The following is a 19679-nucleotide window of genomic DNA, read 5'->3' on the forward strand; positions in this document are numbered from 1 at the left end:
TCCAACAGGTTAAATATATTTAATTAAAAGTGAAACGAATCTGAAAAAGCTATACGTTACGATCCACATAAAACTTATGCAACTACAAGCTGGAGCATTTGATACGGTAAGTCCACGCATTCTTCTTTCGCTGTAGATTCTGTGAAATGTGATCCGTTCACAGAACCTCCTCTGTGGTAAACACGGTGCAGTAGGGCTGGCCGCTTTAATTTTTACATTACATTTTCGAGTGTTCCAGAATGTTCAGCAGCTATGATTAGTGATTACTAACAAAAAAAATGCAAAAAATATTCCAGCATGAAAGCTTGCATCGGACTGGCTGCGCTTGTGATTTTTTTTTTAAATATTCTAATGTATAAAAATGAAATAATTGAAATATATTGCTTTATTGGTTAAAATTCAAAAAAAATTTTTTTTTTGAATTTTAATCCTTTTAATCATAAAAAATAACATAAAAATCGTTTAACAACAAACGATTGTGTTATTTTGAACCCCGTTCTTAATAACTAGATCAACGATCGTCAAAATCAAGGTGTTGGACTTTTCTTCAGATGAACCCAATAAAACAACCCTGCTCTGTTTAGAAATGCTATATTTTTATGTTTTAAAGAAGTTTACAGCAAATAATAAAAAAGAAGCACATCATGTAAGCACATTTTATTCTTCCACAAGCATTGCAATTTTTTGCAAGATTACTCTTGCATGGCTGTTAGCAACGATCGGACCGAGGAAGTTCACGTGTATTTTGTTTTCTCTTATTTCTTCCTTAAATTGACGGATTTTCAGCAGACGCTATTTGTTGACTTTCGGGTTTTGGCAATACTTCCACAGCTAGGCACTCTATATTCAATGTACTACGAGACAGTCTTCTTTTCAGTTTGACGTCGTGTTCTTTTTTTTTCCTGCGGCGCGTATTTATCATTAAATGAAAAAAAGTAACTACTTATTTGTGATGTATGACTCTACAAGTTATACTTTCTACGCGTATTATTATTTTGAAGAGGTGTAAGGCAGAGATAAGTATTAGCCAGTAGAATATGAACCTTGATTAAATCGGTAAGCTTAGAGCACCACGTGCTTTTTGACACGTTGTGAAGAGGTTTGTTAAAATATATATATGTTTCTAGTATAGTTTATTTATATCCTTACATGCAATTTATGGTAGGATGTTGTTAAAAAAAAAATATCTTTCAGTTTCAGTTTTGTTGCTGTGCGTTTCTTAAAAAGTTATGAAATTAATTCAAATGTAACAAAATACGGTGATTGTTCTTTTGCTCAATTTGAGAATTCTTTTTGATGTGATTTGATTGAATGTAAGTGGTAACAGAGATTGTTCGAAAAATATGTACCTTTATTTTGGGGTACAAAAAAACAATTAAACAATTCCAAATTTTAAACTGATGATCTACAAATCAGCCGGAGGTGCGGACGGAGCGAACGCATACGTCGGATACCGTGGGGCATAATCCGCCGGGCCAACGAATCGAGTGAACTCGCTGTCATTTTTATTCGAAATGTTGGGCGCCTTGAAGGTGGCTTCCGCAAATGTTGGAGGAGCTGTAAAAAAAAATCAATATTTGTGTAATCTCACAAGATGTTATCACTGACGTAAATCTCATAGAAAATCCATCAATCAGCAATTTACTGGCCAATTCAAATGATCAGGAATTCACCACGCGTTTGACAGTTACTTGTATTGACGAATTTTTGAATAAGTTTTTCAATGATTTACGTTTGTTTAACTGCGGAATCTTAACTTACGTATGTTGGGGTACGGATTATCCGCTCCGGCAATGTTCCAGCCTAGGGCACCACCTGTGCCGTTGGGTGGGCTGGCCGGGCTAACCGGTTGCGTTGGCAACATCGATGGATCGTCCGTAATCGGAGGATTGTCAGTGTATGGCGGCGGAGGCTGGAACGACGCCAACGGAACCGTTCCCACCACGATCGGGATGTTTCCGTCCAGGTTGGCGTGCGGCCCGGACACAACAGCTTCCACCTTGATGTCGTAATCGACGTCGATGATGCCACAGTTGACGAGGTTGGACGGCGGCAGCGGAGGAATTTGAATGTGCTGGCTCCAGGTTTGGCTGTTACCACCCTCGACCGGACCGACGGAAATTTCCGAGATGACCTCCTTTTTCTTTTTGGTCTCACGACGTGGAGTCATCACGTGGAAGGCCAGCAGCTTGCGCATGGTCAGCTTAACCGAGTCAACGCCAACGTTACTAGCGTTATCGCACTCGATCGTCAGCGGAATCGTCTGACCCGACACGAATCCCGTCACTGGAATGTGAATAATCAGGCTGAGCGGACCAGAGGCACAGCAAAAGCAGCAGAACGTCTTCTCCAGCTCCAGCTTGAACGGATCCTTTACCCTTGGATTCTGGTTAAGATCAACCGGTGAAATTACGGTGAACGCCATCTTCAAGTCCTGATCAAACTTCCACGGCCTATCCAGCGTGACCTTTATCGTATACCTCACGAAGCCCCATTCTCCCTCGAATGAGGACGGAAGTGTCGGCGGAAGAGCACAGGTGAACGGATACGTGTGACTTTTCGCTTCCAGTTCGATTTCATTGCTGTTTTTACCGCCCAACAGATAGTACTGGATTTGGAAGTACTCTTCCTGGCCGGTCAGGTTCGTCGTACTTTCGTACTGCTTTCCCTCCTGATCGGTTTTCGTTTCGGTTTGGCTCCACTTGGTTTCCGCTTCACCGGCGAACTTTATCACGATTCCTAGGGTGAAAGCAATTTACACCTGTTATAACAGTAATTTCCCACAAAACAGCATGATTCGAAAAAAAAAGTTCTCCTTTCAGGCCCAAAATTGATGTGGGGGTTCCTTGGCCGAAATGTTTATCCATTAGGGTGACCTATGCTGTGTTAGGGTTTTTCCGTTACTCAACTGTAATTTTTTTTGGAACATTTTAAGGGAAATTTAATGTACTTTTCGAATCTACATTGACCCAGAAGGGTAATTTTTTCATTTAGAACAAAGTTTTTCATTTTAAAATTTCGTGTTTTTTCTAGCTTTTTAGTGTAATAATGTTCTACAAAGTTGTATAGTAGACAATTACAAATTTACAAATTTGGATATATAAACATAAGGGGTTTGCTCATAAATATCACCACTTATCCCACCCGTGTGGATCAATCAGACCGCGCACTGGACTCACAATCCCGAGGTCGCCGGTTCGAATCCTGCGGCGGACGCTCTAAAATTCTTTGTGTAAATATGGGTATTCGGCGCCGTCGCTCCGTGCCATACTTTCATACACTTAGAAGCCCAGGTCGGCGAAGTCCTTGTAGATAAAAGGAAGACACTAATGGTTGGTACTAGTAATGGTGGCCGACAGCTAAAAGAAAAATTTTGAAAAAGTTGGTCGTCGTCGATCATGGCCGTTCATTGTCACCCTCGACAGACACGGACGACATAACAAAGAGAAACGCAAAAAGTAACTTTTTCAAAACTTTTTTTTTCGTAAAATCGCGATAACTCGTAATGGTTACAAGCGAACCCCTTTTGTTTATATATCAAAATTTTTGTAATTGTCTGCTCTACAACTTTGTAAAACATTGTCACACTCTAAAAAATAACCCTGTAATGTTAGAAAAAACACGAAATTTTAAAATGAAAATGTTTGTTCTAAATGAAAAAATGACCCTGCTGCATCAATGTAGATTCGAAAAGTACATTAAATTTCCTATAACATGTTCATGTTCCAAAAATTTTTACAGTTGAGTAACGGAAAATGGCAGAGTTTTTCAAACTTTTTTAGTGTTTTTTTCTATGAAAAATATGTTTTTTCGGAATTCGGAGTACGCCATCAAATCGGACGTCTAATCTATCTATCTTCTATATATATAAAAAATTTCGATGGTTTTGTTTGAACGCGAATCAATTCAACACGGAATGTCGGATCGAGGTGCTCTTTGTTGCGTTGGGTTCGTATAAGTCTAAGGAAGGTTCTTACGCCAAAATGTTACAACTTTGCCACTCTGGAACCGATTCCGGGTAATTCTGCAGATTGTATGGGAAAAGTTACGTAAAATCAAATTATGATCACAGGAGGCTGAATAAGCAAAAAAGGGTAAAAACGTCAACAAACGAAAAAAAAAGGCAGAACGAAGTTTGTCGGGTAAGGCTTGTTTTACATAACTGGAGTTTTTTTTTGAAAAGGTCCAATAAACCAAATTTTCAGTTTTTGCTTTTTGGGTGTTTTTTAATACCCCTGACTCAAGGCGGTTTCAAAAACACCCAAAAAGCAAAAACTGAAAAATTGGTTTATTGGTCCTTTTTTTTTTAAAAAAAAAAACTCCAGATAAAGTCCTTTTGACACCAAATTTCTATCTCATCACCGTTTCAGGCTTCAAATTATTGAAAAACACCTCTTTTTTCGCATGTTCAAAAATTGAAGGGGTCATACCGCCCCTCCGTCACGAGGTATCAAAAAACGGACCTCGGATTCGCGATTAGGGACAAAAGTTACCCCTTAGGCAAAGTTTCACGCAAATCGAAGTGGGGCGGGGCAACTTTTCCCGATTTCGTGTGAGTTGGTAGAAAATTACCCCAATACATTAAATAATATTCAAACACAAATATCATTTCAAAAGGTGATAATTAATTTGCATGAATAGCATTTGCATGATCTTAGAAATTCTCACGAAATTTTATAAAATTAGCGTAAACAATCTAACAGGAAGCGAACAGCGCCCAAAAGCACGCAGCTTCAACTCCTCTCACACAGTTCTGATCCCGGCGTTGGTCGGATGCACGCACACACTTTGTCTCTTGGCGATGCGTTAAGCGCCCCAAGGTTTATTTATAAAAATAATTATCATTCCACTCGTTTTTCGCTGCGAGCATGCTGCATACTAGCAGTGTCGTCTTCTTCCGAACATTCCCAAATCTCAAATCTATGTATGGGTGGGGCTGGCCGTGCCCAATGTTACGCGTTCTTATCACACATCTATCGTTCATCATTGTAACTCGTGACACATTAAACACAAATTCTTGGTTTGATACCAAAGGTCACATAGTTTTGACCGTCATCAATCAGCGGCGTTGAATCATACGTCTTTGAGTGAGGTGTTGTTGGCTGCTGTTTTTAGGATATATTGCCACCATCAGTGCAGTCTTCGCTTTCGGCACTGACTTCAAGCTGAAGGTTAGCACTTACGGAACACCCCCGAAACCTGCCAACTGGACTGTAACGCAAAACCACTGCACCGGCTCGGTTATACATGCTCTATACCGCGAATCATCGCAGACTTTCGACAGCCGGATGATGTCATCGAAACGCTATTTATGGTCCTACACATATTCTAATGATTGTCTTTGCCACAACCAAAAATTACCTCGAACTTTCTTCGGCGAATCGAAGGTGAACGTAACTTTCCCGTTCACGGTCTGGCCGGCGTAATACGTGTTGTACGGGTTGTCCAGCTCAATTTCGCAGTCCTTGAGTCCCATCCTGCTCTGCTCGTCGTCGTCGTCGCCGCCGCTCGGATGCTGCACCTTTTAGTCACTCAGTCCAAGATATACCTCCTGCCTGTAGTTGGTACCTCGTCACAACACGGCCCTCACCCTGAGATATCACTCAACAAAAAAAAAAAAAAAACACCGTGAGACCGTGCAATATTGTAGCAATATTTCAAGCAAATTTCCGCAAGTGTCCGGATCCAATCTCGAACCCAAAAAAATCACAATTCAATCCACCGAAAATAGCAGCAGCAATTTTGGGACTTTGTCGGACGTGATGGAACTCCTCTGGCTACTGCCGCGTCGTCGTCGGCAAATTCGGTCGTGATTGCAGTCCGTCGTCGTCTACACCCTCTAACACTAACTCTCCGAAGAGGGGCCAGACCGGTTGGTGGTGTGTGCGATGGAGTAATCGGGGCTTAAACAGGCAATGGTTGCTATCAAGCAAAGTGTGAGGGTTTTGTTGCTTTCAGCGTGTTGGTGAAAAGAAATTTATCGATAGATTCTTGAAAAAATCTTAAAAAGAAACCCAGCATAAATGGTTTTTTTTTAAGTTGTCAAATAATCATCATAAAAATTACCGTCTTTTTTTGAGGAGAGTACACCAGAACAATGCAGAGCAAACCTAAGAAACAAAGAGAATCTGAATTTGCTCTCTTGCTTACTGTCTTGGGGTCGTGCATAAACCACGTGTCTTAAAATGGGAGAAGAGCACTTGTTGACTGCTTGTTATTTGTTAACAAAGTCCATAAAAATCTTCATACAATTTTGTTGTTGTTTGAAAAGCTAAAAAACTAAAATTAAATTTTCCTTGAGATTTTATTTAGAACCATCATTGAGACCACGCGGCATCCAAATTTTAAAGTGCTTCCTAACTATGATTTGATGTGAAATGAAGTGATACAAACTTTTTTTTATTTTAATATTTTAGAACAAAATTTGATATTTTTTATGAAAACATGCAACTTATAATAAATTGCCAATTGCAAGCTATACACGATTTTCATTTTGAACGTTTTAGTAAAACTAAATACTTGATAAACACTTTGTGAATAATTTTAAGCCTAAAAAAAAATTAAAAACTCTAAAATTCTTAAGTTAAAAAAACAAAAAAAGGTTTTGATGGAGAAATACTGATAGATTCGAAATTTTTTATCAAATACCTCTATCGAGTGTTAGATTTGTAGTCATGGAACAATTTCAAAAAATCGACAATTTGTAAATGTTTTCTAAATTTTTCTTGGAACATGCTAATCATTGCAATCGATCGAATTAAAAAAAATCATAAAATAAAAGAGGATTTTAAGCTTAAAAAAAAAACTCCAAAATCAAGAACTAAAAATTCGTAAGTAAAAAAACGAAAAAAAAATTATGGAGAAATACTGATTGATTCCAAAAATTTAATCAAATATTTCTATCGAGTGTTAGATTTGCAGTCATGGAACAATTTTAGAAAATCGATTTTTAAATATGTAGTTCCCTACTTATTTTGCAATAGGGCATAATCGGCATCACGACCTCCGTCACTTTATTTTAATTTTTTTCTCTGATGATGATGACGGACATGCAGATGCACAATTTGAAGCATTTTTGATGTGCATTATTTGTTTACAAATAACGCTTAGGACATTTTGAAAACTAAGCAGAGAATTGCCTTTTTTACTCATCTGAACTGAATTTGATATCGTCATATTTTTTTCATGATTTTTTATTAAATATTTATAATTAAACGATCAATTAATCTCTCAAGAAAATGACAAGTAAATTTTTCAATAAAAAAATTGGAAAAAAACTCTAGAGTTCTTTTTTATTGTTTTTGACAAGGTCCAATAGTTTATAGGACTTTTGAAAAAAACTTTAGAACTCATACATTTTTAGAAAGCTGAATTTTTCATGATTTTACTTGTTTTATGTGATATGCCAATGTTTTGAAATATGTAACTTTATCAGGAATCAACATTGATTGTGTTTTTGACTAACATTCTCAATATTCCATGTAATTTTAGTTATGGACCAGATTGAAAATCGAAATCGAAATCGAAAAAGTGACTAAGAAATATGAGAAAACAGCAAATAAGAAAAAGAAGAAAATATTTTCAAAAGAAAAAAACTAAAAAATAACAAAATTGAACATTATTAAAGCATTTTTGGACAGTGGTATTAGTTATTAGTTTTACCTCTTGCATCGAAACTTTGTTTTCAACAAATACACTCTCGACGTTCACATGACAGTCGGCATTTTATGCTTATGTGCGAAGCAGACATGCAGACACCTGATTCGTATGCTGCACAAGTGTGAGCTTGCATAACTCGAGTTGGGATTTTATTTGTGTGAGTTTTAAATGGGCTATGCTTTAATAAAAAAAAATCTGTCAGAAAAAAGCGTGAAAACAAAAAAAAACGGTCTAAACAGTTACTGATTTAATTACAAAAGTTATTTTTTTGGGCATTTTTTGCGTTTACGCAATTATAATATTTAATAGAACTTTGGAACTAGGATCGAATCTAAGCAAAAAAGCTGGGTCTATCACCCTCAACATTTACACTGGCCAAGCCTACTGCGCACAGTCTGCCGCAAAGGTGATTCGTTGAAAAATATGCTCCAAGAGGGAGTATCGTGTTAATTACATACAAAATATCTTTAAAAAGGCATTTTTTTTATTAACAATTCGGATGTAGCCACTTTCAACCAAACTGAATCTACGACGTTCCTTTGCCAGGATCTTCAAAGTTGTACACCGGATACCGAGGCATGAATGGTTTGGACATTGCCGGCTCTTGCGCTTGTGATTCTTCCTCGTTGTCTGAATGATCCGAAACGGTGACGCTCATTGCTTCCTCGTAAGTGGGAGGTGCTACAAAAGTAAATCAAGTTGAAATAACATGATTTTTTAAGGGGAGAAACCATTGCTTACGTAATTCATTCGGAGATGTCGCAGTTTGAGTGGTTGACGGAGCTGATGGTCCTGCAACGTTGGCAGCAGGTGGTTGCGATGGTCCGGGAGCACCAGATTTTTCCGGCGGAGACATTCCGTCCACATTGAAGCCGATCTTGGGTGGTTGAGGAGGTGGTGGCGGTTGATCGTCGGAGCTGGTTCCAGGGATTGGTCCCATCAGGGGAATCGTTCCGATAGAGATGGGAACGTTAAACACCGGGTTGTCTCCGGATGAGATGTGGACGTATACTACCAGTTCGTAGGATATTTTGATCAATGGACTCACGCTGGTTGGTGGCACAGCTGGGATGGTTAGATTACGCTCGAAACGAACCTGTCCCTGTTTGTGCATATCCCGATTCTCGACTTTGACCACGCTCTGTTGATCGGTTCGCTTCTTTTCGTACGGATCGGTGGCTTGGTATTCTTCGTTCTTGAACAGTTTGATGCGAACTCCGTGGATGCTGGCATTGCTGCTGTTATCCCAACGAACCGTTACCGGAATTGCCTGTCCAGGGACGAATCCCGTGCAGGGAATTTCTACGACTATATTTAAAGGATCCGACTTGAAAACCCACCAGCCGAAGGTTTTGCTCAACTCTAGCTTTTTCGGGATCTTCAGCGAAGGATCATCGTTGAGATTGACGTGTCGCAGTACTGTGAACGCCTCCCGATAGGTCGTGTTCTTTTGGGTTGGTCTATCAACAAGAATGGTTGCCGTGTATCGAATGTGCCCATATTGACCTTCGAATGATGTTGGCAGGTTGTCCGGTAGGACACAGGTAAACTTATACACATGTGTCCCTTGAGGAACGTTGACGGACGGTCCATTCGGCGTTCCTCCAATCAGGTATGTAAGACTGTTGAGATAATCTTGGCGCGCAGTAAAATGTCTCGATCGACGTCTTTGACCTTGTGGACGACGCTCGCTCCAATGCACCACCGTGAATCCTTCGATTTTGATGGAAATTGCTAAAATACAATTACAATCCTTGAGTTTCCGAAAGCTCCACGTCAGTCACTACGTCATTCATGACATCACAGCGTAAGTCAAGGTCAACTCTTGAACCAAATCACTTACCATTCACGGTGTCCGACTCCGTAAGCTTCAAAACTGCACTTCCCGACAACGTTTGTCCAGCGTAGAATATCCCCTGCGGGTTATTATCGTACTGAACTTCGACACTGATTGTCATGGTGATCAATAGTTAACTTCCAAAAAAATAAAATATCTCCAACTAAATCAGTCGCTTTCGTGACGATGACTGAAGGCTTTTGTCCATGAAGATGGAAATTTTGCTTCTGAACTCGCGATCGTGCGTTGATATTTGTGGAAGGAGACGCTTTCGTGCTGGCCGATCGTGGCTGTATCGTGTCTCTACACGTGTACCTGCACAACCTGCACCTGAGTCACCTCAAAGCAAAGTTGTATCATTGGCTGTGTGTGGCGGTTTTTTGAAGAAGTTGAACAACCAAAACAAAAACCGCCGTGTCGTGAAGGTCAACCGTGTGAATGGATGGCCTGTATCGCAATGTATCGAACTTGAAGAAGTTTGGAGCATTCAAGTGATTAATAACAATTAATAACGATACTGAGCTAACCGCGGGATTAAAAAGTGTCGCGTTTCTGTCTTTTTACGGTGGTTATTAATCCAGAAATCCGAATAATATTAGGAAAAATAAAATCTCAAATCGCATTTTAAAACTTTATGTATTTTAAGAATTAAGAATTCGATCATTTATTATAGATTTAAAGAAGCTAAAGAATTTACAATTTTGATTTTTTGGAATTCTAATTTTAGAATTTTAGAATTTTAGAATCTTAGAATTTTAGAATTTTAAAATTTTAGAATTCTAGAGGTTTAGAATTTTAGAGTTTTAGAATTCTAGAATTTTAGAATCTTAGAATTTTAAAATTTTAGAATTTTAGAATTTTAGAATTGTAGAATTTTAGAATTTTAGAATATCGTTGGAAAACCGCATCCCATTGCATTCATTACACACACGAATGCAATTATTTTCTCCGCTATACATTTTCTATAGTGGGTCAGCTTATCTCAAACACATGAGCTGTGACAAAGTAGTGAATCACACTGCATTTGCGCCACAAACCAGACCAAAAAACACGGCATGACCCACTGCGAAATAAAGTTCCACAACAACTCGCTCGGAATCTACTACGCGGGCCAAACCCTGGTCGGTTCCGCCGAGTTGCGGTTGGAGAAGTCGAAGAAACTTAAAGGTTTGTACAGTTTGACTATTGATGTAGTAGTCGGTTGATTGTTTACGCAATTTCAGAGTTCATTCTAACAATCAGTGGGATTGCGGAAATTTCATGGACAGAGAAGGATGGCGACGGCAAAGAATCAAGCTACAGTGGATCGGAACAGTTACTTAAAGCTGTGCATGTTCTGATAAAACCAAAAGGAAGCGAAAGTATGATGATTTGTGTTGGAATTTATACAAGTCATATAAGTTTTATGGTGTATTGCAGGTGATACCATTGAAATACCGGCTGGAATTCATGTCTACAATTTCGAATGCGCTTTACCATCTACTTTACCGACGTCCTTTGAGGGTTACCACGGTCACATTCGGTACACGGTATCCGCAACGATCGTGCGTCCCTGGAAGTTCAACCAGACCAGCAAGGCGGCGTTCACGGTGCTGCAAGCACTGGATCTCAATCTGGGACCGGAGCTGGTACGACAGCCTTCCAAAGCCGAATTCTCCAAGAGATTTTGCTGTTGGCCGTGTAGTTCCGGTCCATTGCACGTCACAGTTAAGACGCCAATCGCTGGCTATGTTCCGGGCCAAATTATCCACGTGATGGTCTTGCTGGACAATAAAAGTAGTGTGACTGTGAACTGTTTAATGACAAGTCTGGTCAGGATCGTTACGTATATCAGCAGTTGCGGAAGAACCAACGTAGATACCAAATCGATCGCCAGTGTTGAGAATGTGGTGACCGATGATCGAACTGATCGGTTCAGCCAGCACATGGTGGTTCCATCCATAGCCCCGAACATTAGTTGTTCGGTGTTGAATGTGTCCTACGAGTTGCTGGTTACGATCAAGGTTGGATGCTGCCGGATTAGCCCACGATTGAGGATACCATTAACCATTGGAACGGTTCCGATCGTGGCGGCGCCAACGACGGTGACAACCGCTGAAGAGACCGCCAACTATGGGACATTTGGTGCTATCTTTGGACCATCGGCACCAATTGAAGACTCAGTTGATCCACCAACTTATGCCGAAGCGATTAGCACCACGTCCGTCAATGTGAACGATCATGCCAATGCAATTGGAGTTCAATCTTACGTGCCCAGATATCCCGTGTACAAGTTTGGGGCCGGAGAACTTTGCTGATTCTTGTATGGAGAAACGCGAATTCTCTTATTTTTTGTATTACTATTAACAAAGCAGAATAAAAACATTTCATATTGATCGTTTATATACAAACATACATTCAATCTTGATACAAATTCAAAGGATATCTCTCTCCTGCAAGAAGATGAATCTTTTTTTTCAGCAACTTATACATAAAGTTTGCCGGTATAGGATGATGTCATTCTTCACCATCCGACGCATGTGTAGTGGTAATGTCTATACCAATGTTGTTGTATACATTAATCTCTTCGTCATATGCGTGCAACGTAGTTCATTAATGGTCCTACGGGTATGGTTGTGTGATGCGTAATATGAGTATTCGCGAGTGCCGATCATAACACAGTTTTGTGCTTGATTCCCCTAGAAAGATAAAATGTTTGTCGAAACAATCCGGCTGTCGATTTAGAATTTTTATTCAAGGTGAACAATTAGCATCGCAATGACCCACTGCCAAATCAAGTTCGATGACAATCCCCAGGGAGTTTACCACAGCGGACAGACACTGTCCGGCTCGGTCGAACTGCGATTGGACAAACCCAAAAAGCTTCGAGGTTTGTTTGATTTGAGTTTAATTGTGTACTTCATTGGGAAGTTATTACCTATTTTTAGGTTTTAAACTATTGATACGAGGAGCTGCCGAAGTTCGCTGGACTGAACGACATGGTAATAACAAGTCTACCACGTATTACGGAACGGCAGAACTGTTGCGATCGGAGATCGAGTTGGTAAATCATGGAGGAGGTATGTAGATTGATCTGAACGGAACTACGAACTTTGTTCATAAAATCTTTTTGCCCACAGAGGAAACCGTCGAATTACCACAAGGACTTCACGTCTACAACTTTGCTACGTTCATCTCCCCTCTGCTTCCAACGTCCTACGAAAGCGAACATGGACACATTCGATACACGGTGACCGCCACCATCGATCGTCCCTGGAAGTTCGACCAATCCAGCAAGGCTGCTTTCACGGTGTTGAAAACGTTGGACCTCAACCTGGGTTCCTCTGCACTACGAGAGCCGTTCAAAGAAAATCGCATCAACACGTTCTGCTTCCGTACGGGAAGGCTTGAAATCACCGTAGAAACACCCTTCAAGGGATACGTTCCAGGTCAAAGCATTGAGGTGAAGACAAGTTTGAAAAACATTGGCGATATCAATATCGAGTGCATTTCAGCCAAACTGTACCGAACCGTTAAGTACACAAGCGATGGTGGGAAGACTAAAATTGTGACAAAATCAATTGCAAAATCCAAACTACCAATAACTGATAAAAGAAAACCAAATCACACTCAGCATGTCCTAGTTCCGTCCATCGCACCGACTACCTCCTGCAGCGTACTAGATGTAACCTATGAACTAGTGGTCACCATTGAACTCGCCTGGTGCTACATCGACCCTCAAATACGCATCCCGCTCACCATCGGCACCGTTCCAATATCGCCCAATCCAGTCGGATGGACTATGCCCGCAAACATCCCTCAACCAATCAGTCGTCCTTCAGCTCCAGCAGCAGCTGTAGTGGCTGAAGTTGCGCCGAATGTGCCATTATTGCTGGATCCACCGACTTATGAAGAGGCCATGCACGCACCACCGCCGGTTAACCTAAACGACTATCCGCACGCAATTGGCTTTGGGAATTACGTTCCCAAGTATCCGGTGTACCAGTTTGAGACGAAGTGAAGAGAAGATTTCCCATGATGTTCTTAAAATGTGCTTTAGAGCAGAATAAGCTCTCTAATGAAAGATGCCTCTAAAATGTGTTAACGTACTTCATATTTCATATACTCATGTAATCTCAAGAAAATATATTATATTTAATTATACAGTTTATATAATGCTTCTAATGTTATTTGTATCAAGAAAATAAAAATATATATAAAAAAAATGTTTCTTATGCTTGCTCTTAATATCCTAATTCCTGATATCCTCACCCAATCCAATTAGCTTTGATGGTAATGTGGCCATTAGGGTGGCTCAACATGGTCGATTTTTCAGAACATTTTGGACACTGAACAACTCTCCAAAATTTGGGAACGATTGATAGCGTCAAACTAACACAATTGCCTTAAAATTTATAATATTCTCAAAAACATTCCCGAAGAATGTATAGTGCTATCTTGCTTCTGTCAAAAGATACAAAAGATGCAGCGTGCTCAAAACTGGATTAAAACTTTATTTTCGAGCAAAAATATAGTTTTGAATCAGTTTTCAGGACGAGGGGACTACCGTTGCATAATATTTTCTAAATGAAATATACAAATAAAGGTTACTCAAATTAATTTACAATGATTACTTTTCATATTTCTTCAATTGTGACTTAAAGTTACATAAAAAGTTTGAAAAAAGTTTTATTTATTTATTGAACATGATTTTTGCATCCAATAACCCCTCGGTGATTTCGGTTTGTTGACGTTTGTTTGCTTTTTAACTGGACTTCGGCCCAGTTATCGAGCGCCCAGTTAAACAACGCCCAGTTACCGAACAACTACTGTAATAGTAAGAATTACAAAAATCAAAATACTTAAGGATATTTTTTCAAAAAAAAAAATGTTTAGGGGCATCCAGGCCACTTAGGCAACACAGTAAAAAATCCGAAGGAAAATCGCATGCAAAAGCATGCACATCACCTTCATCAAAAAACAAACTTAATATTACACACTGCATGTACAATTTTTGTAAACACAAAAAAAGTTCCAACCGACGGGATTCAAATCCAGCACCAACAGTACGGACTAGCGCCTTAGCCCGCTCGCACTATGGGGTTTCAGGCGGTCATAAATCGAAAAACCGACATACTCTAATTATTTTTTTGGTATTTTTTTTTCGAAAATAAACATTCTAACTAAGAAAAATCCGGAGTTTGAAAGTTGTAGGTTCAAAATTCACTGAATTGCAGACCTTCAAAGGCGAAAATGGTAAGAAAAAACATGTTTTTTGACAAAAAAATGATTATTTTTCATAGTTGTACTGTGTAGCTGTTTATGTATTTTTTTCTGCATCTTTATATATATTCAGAAAGGTAATTGATTCAACTTTTCAATAACATTTTACAAAACACACTTTTACAGGCTAAAAAAAATAATAAAAATCAAAAAAGAAGGATTTTTATTCAAAATTTAGTTTTTTTCAACTTTGTTAATGGAGTACTTTTTTTGTGTGCGTTTGTGCGATCTGAAAATTTTGCAGCTTAAAATTTGAACCATGTCCTAACTTGTCTCCAAATTTCAAAGTGCACTTATGTGCACTTTTTGAGTTATGTCATTTTGAACATTTTGATTCATGCAAGAAAATTAATGATTTCGCGTATACGCTTGGTTAAAATCACATTATTTACCTGCGGAGGCAGAAATGACGTACCTGCTATGTATGTTTTGAAATTGATTTGATATTCATGACTTTGTTGGTACCCTAAGTACGTTTAATAAAATTAGAAATTCCTATTCTAAGTATTTTACAGAAACGATTCGTCGAATATTCATGTCAGTTCGTTGTTGTGTTCTTTTGGAAGTATGGATAATAATACCGTAGTGTCCCTGTACGATATAACGAAGCACTATTCTGAAAACGTGAGAACTGCTTTCGAGTATATTTGTAAAAATTATAACATTGCAGAACCATCACATGATCAACTCAGGGAAAAACCACAGATGAAAAACTACGCATGTTGTTCTGTAGCTTCAAAACGAGGAATACAAAATCCCATAGAAGAAGTTCATATTTTAAGTAATCTAACGACAATCGGTTACATAGTGATTTTGATTTAGAAGAATTTATCGTGGAAAACGTGAATTGTGCTAGTGGATCAACCAAAAACGTGGACGAGAATCCATACAATGTTCCATAAAATAAACCGTCTAAAATTCAAAAACACCGCAAAAATCAAATTTTAATTGGAGGGGGAGGGGGAAGTCTTCAAAGAGAGGTGGATTTTAACTCAAGAAGAAGGGGAGGGAGATTGAACGGAAATCAGAAACTTTAACATAGCATAAACCGCCATTCCGGGCATCAAATAGACAGAGCAAGAATATTAAAATTCACCACTTTAATGCATGTGGCCTAAAATATATGAAAAAATCGAAAATTAAACTTTTTTTTTTGGAAAAATATCAAAATTCATTTGTTTTCATTATACTAAGTACAAACAACACAAAAAAGTCACAAAAAAAGCAAAAAAATATTTTTGGCCGCTCGCTTATATGGAAATACCCCATAGTGGCTCGGCCATCAGAGCGATGAAGAATGAATAGGATAAACTCATAAATGAGCTTGACATTTCGGTCAAGTAGGTTTCCCATACTGATGGGCTACATATTTCAGGGTGTAATATTATATAGAATTTCATAAAATAATGCAAAAAATATTTTACACCGAGACCTTTTACACGCAGCTGGCTTACTACTTTTTTTAACTGAAGACAAAAAACGTTATTTAAAAAAATATTAACAAAAATTAAAAATTAAAACATTGTAAAAAGAATCCTATCTTTAAAAAATGTTTAAAATTAAAAAAAATAAAAGGAGTACCGAAAATTAAGAAAAATAAATAAAAATATTAAAGCCATTATGTTTAACAAATTTTTTAAAGCTAAAATGAAAAAATGAAAATGCATTAAAAAAATTAAATTAATTAAAACATGTTAAGGCCGATGCAAATATTTAAAAAAGTTTTTGTCCCTCGGCCCTGGCCGAGGTCAAGGGGGGGGGGGGGCAAAAAAATAAAAAAATATAAAAATTTAAATAACAAGCCATAGTCTTCACATTTAAATGAAAAAAAGTGATTTAAAATGCATTTTACACTAGTTCAGTTGTTTTGCAATCATTAGTTTTCAAAAAATCTAAGATCTGACAAAAACAAAAATTGTATCGAAAAAAAAGATTTTGCATCGAAAATTTTCAAAAAATCTTAAGATTTTTTAATAAACCCAAACATGCTAAAAATGATTTTAAACGCAGAAGAATGTATTTTAATTTGATTTCAGCTGGTTGCACATGAATTTTCATTGAAATTTTGAAGTTTATTGTAAAATATTTTTTTGCCCCTGATTTTTCGGGCCAATTTTGAAGGGGGTTGACAAAAACTTTTAAAAATATTTGTACTAGCCTAAATAAAAAAAACTAATTGAATCCACTTATGTGGTTGGTGGCTTCCTTACTCATTACAAACAGTGGGTGACATCAAGGGACACAAATTTCATCTATATGTTTAGATCCGGAATAAAAAAGTATACAAATATCACTCAAGTGGCCACAACTCGAGACAGGATTGCCAGATCATCAATGTTTTGGACTCGTTGGAAAGATCTTTCAATTACCTAACCAACAATGGGTCAGATGATAGATCCGGACATAGTTTACATACATTTAAGTGAGATCCGGATATTTGTGAAAACACATTTTTATATATAACTTTTGAATTACTTATCAAAACTTCAAATCATTCAATAACGACGTATCGTACCGTAAACCCAGTCGAATGCGACCAGTTTGAACAAAATTAAGCCAGTGCTGATAAAACTGAGTAAGATTATTGGTCACACACACATACACACAGACATTTGTTCAGTTTTATATTCTGAGTTGATAAGTAGGTAATTGAAAGATCTTTCCAACGAGTCCAAAACATTGATGATCTGGCAACCCTGTCTCGAGTTGGGACCACTTAAGTGATATTTCTGTACGTCGTGTACGACGACGACGTTTCCTGAAGAAGTTAATTTTCCGAGCAGGATCATAGCCTTACCTTAGGTGAGGAAGGCAAAACAGTCCAGGCTCGATAATCCGAAGTTTCGTCATACGAGTTGCATTGTCAAATTGATTTTGGTTAACCGCGGTAAATTTTCTTGAAATATTTCAAACTGTCAAAAATTCATCAAGGAATTTACCACATTAACCACAAAAAAAAAACTGTCGTAGAAAAGTATCCACAACGATCCAACGCGATCAATTTTTGACAGTTCGACGCCAACCAAAATCAAAATTAACAATGCAACTACGTTCTACCGTAGCTGAAGGTGCCATTTTAGTTCGAACGAAAAGATGATTTTCCAGAGTGGACGGATCACTTTACACTCCTCGGCAAAGTTGTTTTTAATTATTAGCTCATGCATTTTTGAAATCACTCTTCACGAATTCAATTTAATTTGCAAGAGAAAAAGAAGATGAAAGATAAAACAAAAAAATAAGTATTGTAGACTGAAGTAGCTTTATTTACTGTCACATTTCAACATTTTAACAAGCAAACTTGGACACATGGCAAAACATCTCATAATAATAATATCTGTATGTAAAATGTTAACATTCATTCCAAAACGACCATCTGCTGCCCAAACAATTCATTTTCCTAAGTCTCCAACTCCATGATCGTAGACTCGCGACGGTCGCAGTTCAGCGGAACCGTCCCGATCAGCACGGGAATGGTCAGCTTCATGATCTGATGTACGGCACCAACTTCCAGTTCAGCTTCCAGCTCGTACTCGATGCGGATCTTCTTGCTGCAACAGTCGCTACAGCTGGTCGCCGGCAGATGCGGTATCAGCAGGGACTCTTCGTACTTGACCTCGTCGAGATCGTCGATTTGGTCCAGCTCGGCCCGCACGACGTCTTCCCGGTCGATTTTGATCTTGGCTCGCGGGGTGTCGCTCGAGTACGAGACGACCATCACCAGCTTCAGGTGGATGACCTGGATTTTAGAACTGCTTCCATTGTTGATCTCTAGCAATACAGGGATTCGCTGGCCTGGGACGTACCCGGTCGCGGAGGTTTGCAACGCAACGACCAGCGGACCGGTTCTGCACGGCCAGCAGCGGAACGATCGGGTTATTTCTGTTCGAGCTGGTCCGCGGATCGACGGAGGTTGCGTGTTGAGATCAACGTTCCTTAGTACGATGAATTCTATCGTGAAAATCTTGTCTGCCTTCCAGGAACGCTGCAGGATTACGGTTATGATGTACTGGATTCGGCCATGCTTTCCCTCGAACGTGGCCGGCAATGATTCGGGGAGGAAGCAGTCAAAGCTGTACGTGTGCTTTCCAGCCGGAACATCCGCCGTTGAGTCACCTGATGATAGTGGAGTCGTTCAAAATGTATTGTTATATTACGCACTTTGCTTATATTACCAACTGCTCGCAGAAGGTCAATTTCCGAGTGCAGACACGCCTCACTGCCCTTGAAGGTTGTGCTGTACCGATTCGGACCTCGGTACTGTAACCACTTTACGTGGACCACTCCTGCGATGATAAGTTTGATTCCTACGAGACAAACAATGGAAAATTCGCAATTTACACTTTTTCTCACTGTTTCTCTCGCCGCGGTGTACAACAAATAGTAGGGGTGCGCCTGCAGGGTATGCCACACGCTAGACAGTCGCGCCCTTTTTTCTCTGTTCCCCTACTCTGAGACGCGAACAAGATGAAAAAAAAGAGGTTCTTTTGTGCGAATAATCGCTGGCGGAACCACCCATCCGTATGGATATTACCGTTCACTTTTTTAGCATCCGAAAAGGTGAGATCCACACTTCCTTCGAGCTTTTCGCCGCAATAGTACAGCTTATTAGTGTCGTTTCGAAGCCGAAATTTACAGGTGGTTGGCATCGTCGAAAAATTGCGTATGTGTATACAGACTAGAAACTATCACTGAAAAAGCTGAACAAAGCTGCGTTTGAAACCTATTGGTCAGCTCCTGTAGTCAGAGGTGCTTTTGCATCCACGAACCCGTAGTAAACACTGAATGGAGCTGGTGATATGGACCGTGTTGCATACACTCGAGGCGCAACAGACGTCCTCGCGTGAAACTGTAGAAAGAGCAAACTATAGTCGAGACTCTGTGTGTGTGTGTGTTTGCGTGAGTGCGTGTCAACCCTCGGGAT

General features: G+C 39.1%; 5 protein-coding genes across 6 annotated transcripts; 2 read left to right on the forward strand and 3 right to left on the reverse strand.

Annotated features, from left to right (window-relative positions):
- Nucleotides 1-575: 575 nt before the first annotated feature.
- Nucleotides 576-5862, reverse strand: LOC6040482 (arrestin domain-containing protein 17). Of its 2 annotated transcripts, XM_038263637.1 has the most exons (4): nt 5723-5862; nt 5362-5591; nt 1762-2739; nt 576-1557 (listed from the first exon to the last, which is right to left on the reverse strand). In XM_038263637.1, exons 2-4 carry the CDS (start codon nt 5474-5476, stop codon nt 1406-1408), a joined length of 1245 nt encoding a protein of 414 aa, XP_038119565.1. In that variant the 5' UTR covers nt 5477-5591; nt 5723-5862; the 3' UTR covers nt 576-1405. The 2 variants fall into 2 exon arrangements, with proteins under 2 accessions (XP_038119565.1, XP_001849868.1); XM_001849816.2 differs by having other exon boundaries at nt 5362-5861.
- Nucleotides 5863-8125: 2263 nt separating this feature from the next.
- LOC6040483 (arrestin domain-containing protein 3) lies at nt 8126-10092 on the reverse strand. Its single transcript, XM_001849817.2, has 3 exons — nt 9503-10092; nt 8401-9393; nt 8126-8340 (listed from the first exon to the last, which is right to left on the reverse strand). Exons 1-3 carry the CDS (start codon nt 9615-9617, stop codon nt 8186-8188), a joined length of 1263 nt encoding a protein of 420 aa, XP_001849869.2. The 5' UTR covers nt 9618-10092; the 3' UTR covers nt 8126-8185.
- A 306-nt stretch (nt 10093-10398) lies between these two features.
- On the forward strand, nt 10399-11890 carry LOC6040484 (arrestin domain-containing protein 3). The gene is made up of 3 exons (XM_001849818.2): nt 10399-10663; nt 10720-10857; nt 10916-11890. Exons 1-3 carry the CDS (start codon nt 10552-10554, stop codon nt 11791-11793), a joined length of 1128 nt encoding a protein of 375 aa, XP_001849870.1. The 5' UTR covers nt 10399-10551; the 3' UTR covers nt 11794-11890.
- A 108-nt stretch (nt 11891-11998) lies between these two features.
- LOC6040485 (arrestin domain-containing protein 3) lies at nt 11999-13672 on the forward strand. The gene is made up of 3 exons (XM_001849819.2): nt 11999-12365; nt 12424-12555; nt 12616-13672. The coding sequence occupies exons 1-3, from the start codon at nt 12254-12256 to the stop codon at nt 13494-13496; spliced, it is 1125 nt and encodes a 374-aa protein (XP_001849871.2). The 5' UTR covers nt 11999-12253; the 3' UTR covers nt 13497-13672.
- A 4323-nt stretch (nt 13673-17995) lies between these two features.
- Nucleotides 17996-19634, reverse strand: LOC6040486 (arrestin domain-containing protein 3). Its single transcript, XM_001849820.2, has 3 exons — nt 19290-19634; nt 18931-19062; nt 17996-18871 (listed from the first exon to the last, which is right to left on the reverse strand). The coding sequence occupies exons 1-3, from the start codon at nt 19402-19404 to the stop codon at nt 18156-18158; spliced, it is 963 nt and encodes a 320-aa protein (XP_001849872.2). The 5' UTR covers nt 19405-19634; the 3' UTR covers nt 17996-18155.
- Between the last annotated feature and the right edge of the window lie 45 nt (nt 19635-19679).

The sequence above is a fragment of the Culex quinquefasciatus genome, chromosome 3, assembly GCF_015732765.1.
Source record: "Culex quinquefasciatus strain JHB chromosome 3, VPISU_Cqui_1.0_pri_paternal, whole genome shotgun sequence".
Classification (NCBI taxonomy): domain Eukaryota; kingdom Metazoa; phylum Arthropoda; class Insecta; order Diptera; family Culicidae; genus Culex; species Culex quinquefasciatus.

Bases quoted from the DNA above. Each gene is read 5' to 3' on its own strand.
- LOC6040485 (XM_001849819.2), top strand. From the start codon at position 12,254: ATGACCCACTGCCAAATCAAGTTCGATGACAATCCCCAGGGAGTTTAC. The intron at 12,366-12,423 runs GTTTGTTTGATT...ACCTATTTTTAG, and splicing joins CAAACCCAAAAAGCTTCGAG to GTTTTAAACTATTGATACGA. The intron at 12,556-12,615 runs GTATGTAGATTG...TTTTGCCCACAG, and splicing joins GTTGGTAAATCATGGAGGAG to AGGAAACCGTCGAATTACCA.
- LOC6040484 (XM_001849818.2), top strand. From the start codon at position 10,552: ATGACCCACTGCGAAATAAAGTTCCACAACAACTCGCTCGGAATCTAC. The intron at 10,664-10,719 runs GTTTGTACAGTT...ACGCAATTTCAG, and splicing joins GAAGTCGAAGAAACTTAAAG to AGTTCATTCTAACAATCAGT. The intron at 10,858-10,915 runs GTATGATGATTT...GGTGTATTGCAG, and splicing joins AAAACCAAAAGGAAGCGAAA to GTGATACCATTGAAATACCG.
- LOC6040482 (XM_038263637.1), bottom strand. From the start codon at position 5,476: ATGGGACTCAAGGACTGCGAAATTGAGCTGGACAACCCGTACAACACG. The intron at 2,740-5,361 runs GTAATTTTTGGT...CTTTCACCCTAG, and splicing joins TTCGCCGAAGAAAGTTCGAG to GAATCGTGATAAAGTTCGCC. The intron at 1,558-1,761 runs GTAAGTTAAGAT...TTTTTTTTACAG, and splicing joins TAATCCGTACCCCAACATAC to CTCCTCCAACATTTGCGGAA.
- LOC6040486 (XM_001849820.2), bottom strand. From the start codon at position 19,404: ATGCCAACCACCTGTAAATTTCGGCTTCGAAACGACACTAATAAGCTG. The intron at 19,063-19,289 runs GTAATATCCATA...TTTGTCTCGTAG, and splicing joins GGATGCTAAAAAAGTGAACG to GAATCAAACTTATCATCGCA. The intron at 18,872-18,930 runs GTAATATAAGCA...CACTATCATCAG, and splicing joins TGACCTTCTGCGAGCAGTTG to GTGACTCAACGGCGGATGTT.
- LOC6040483 (XM_001849817.2), bottom strand. From the start codon at position 9,617: ATGACAATCAGTGTCGAAGTTCAGTACGATAATAACCCGCAGGGGATA. The intron at 9,394-9,502 runs GTAAGTGATTTG...ATTGTATTTTAG, and splicing joins GGAGTCGGACACCGTGAATG to CAATTTCCATCAAAATCGAA. The intron at 8,341-8,400 runs GTAAGCAATGGT...TTACTTTTGTAG, and splicing joins GACATCTCCGAATGAATTAC to CACCTCCCACTTACGAGGAA.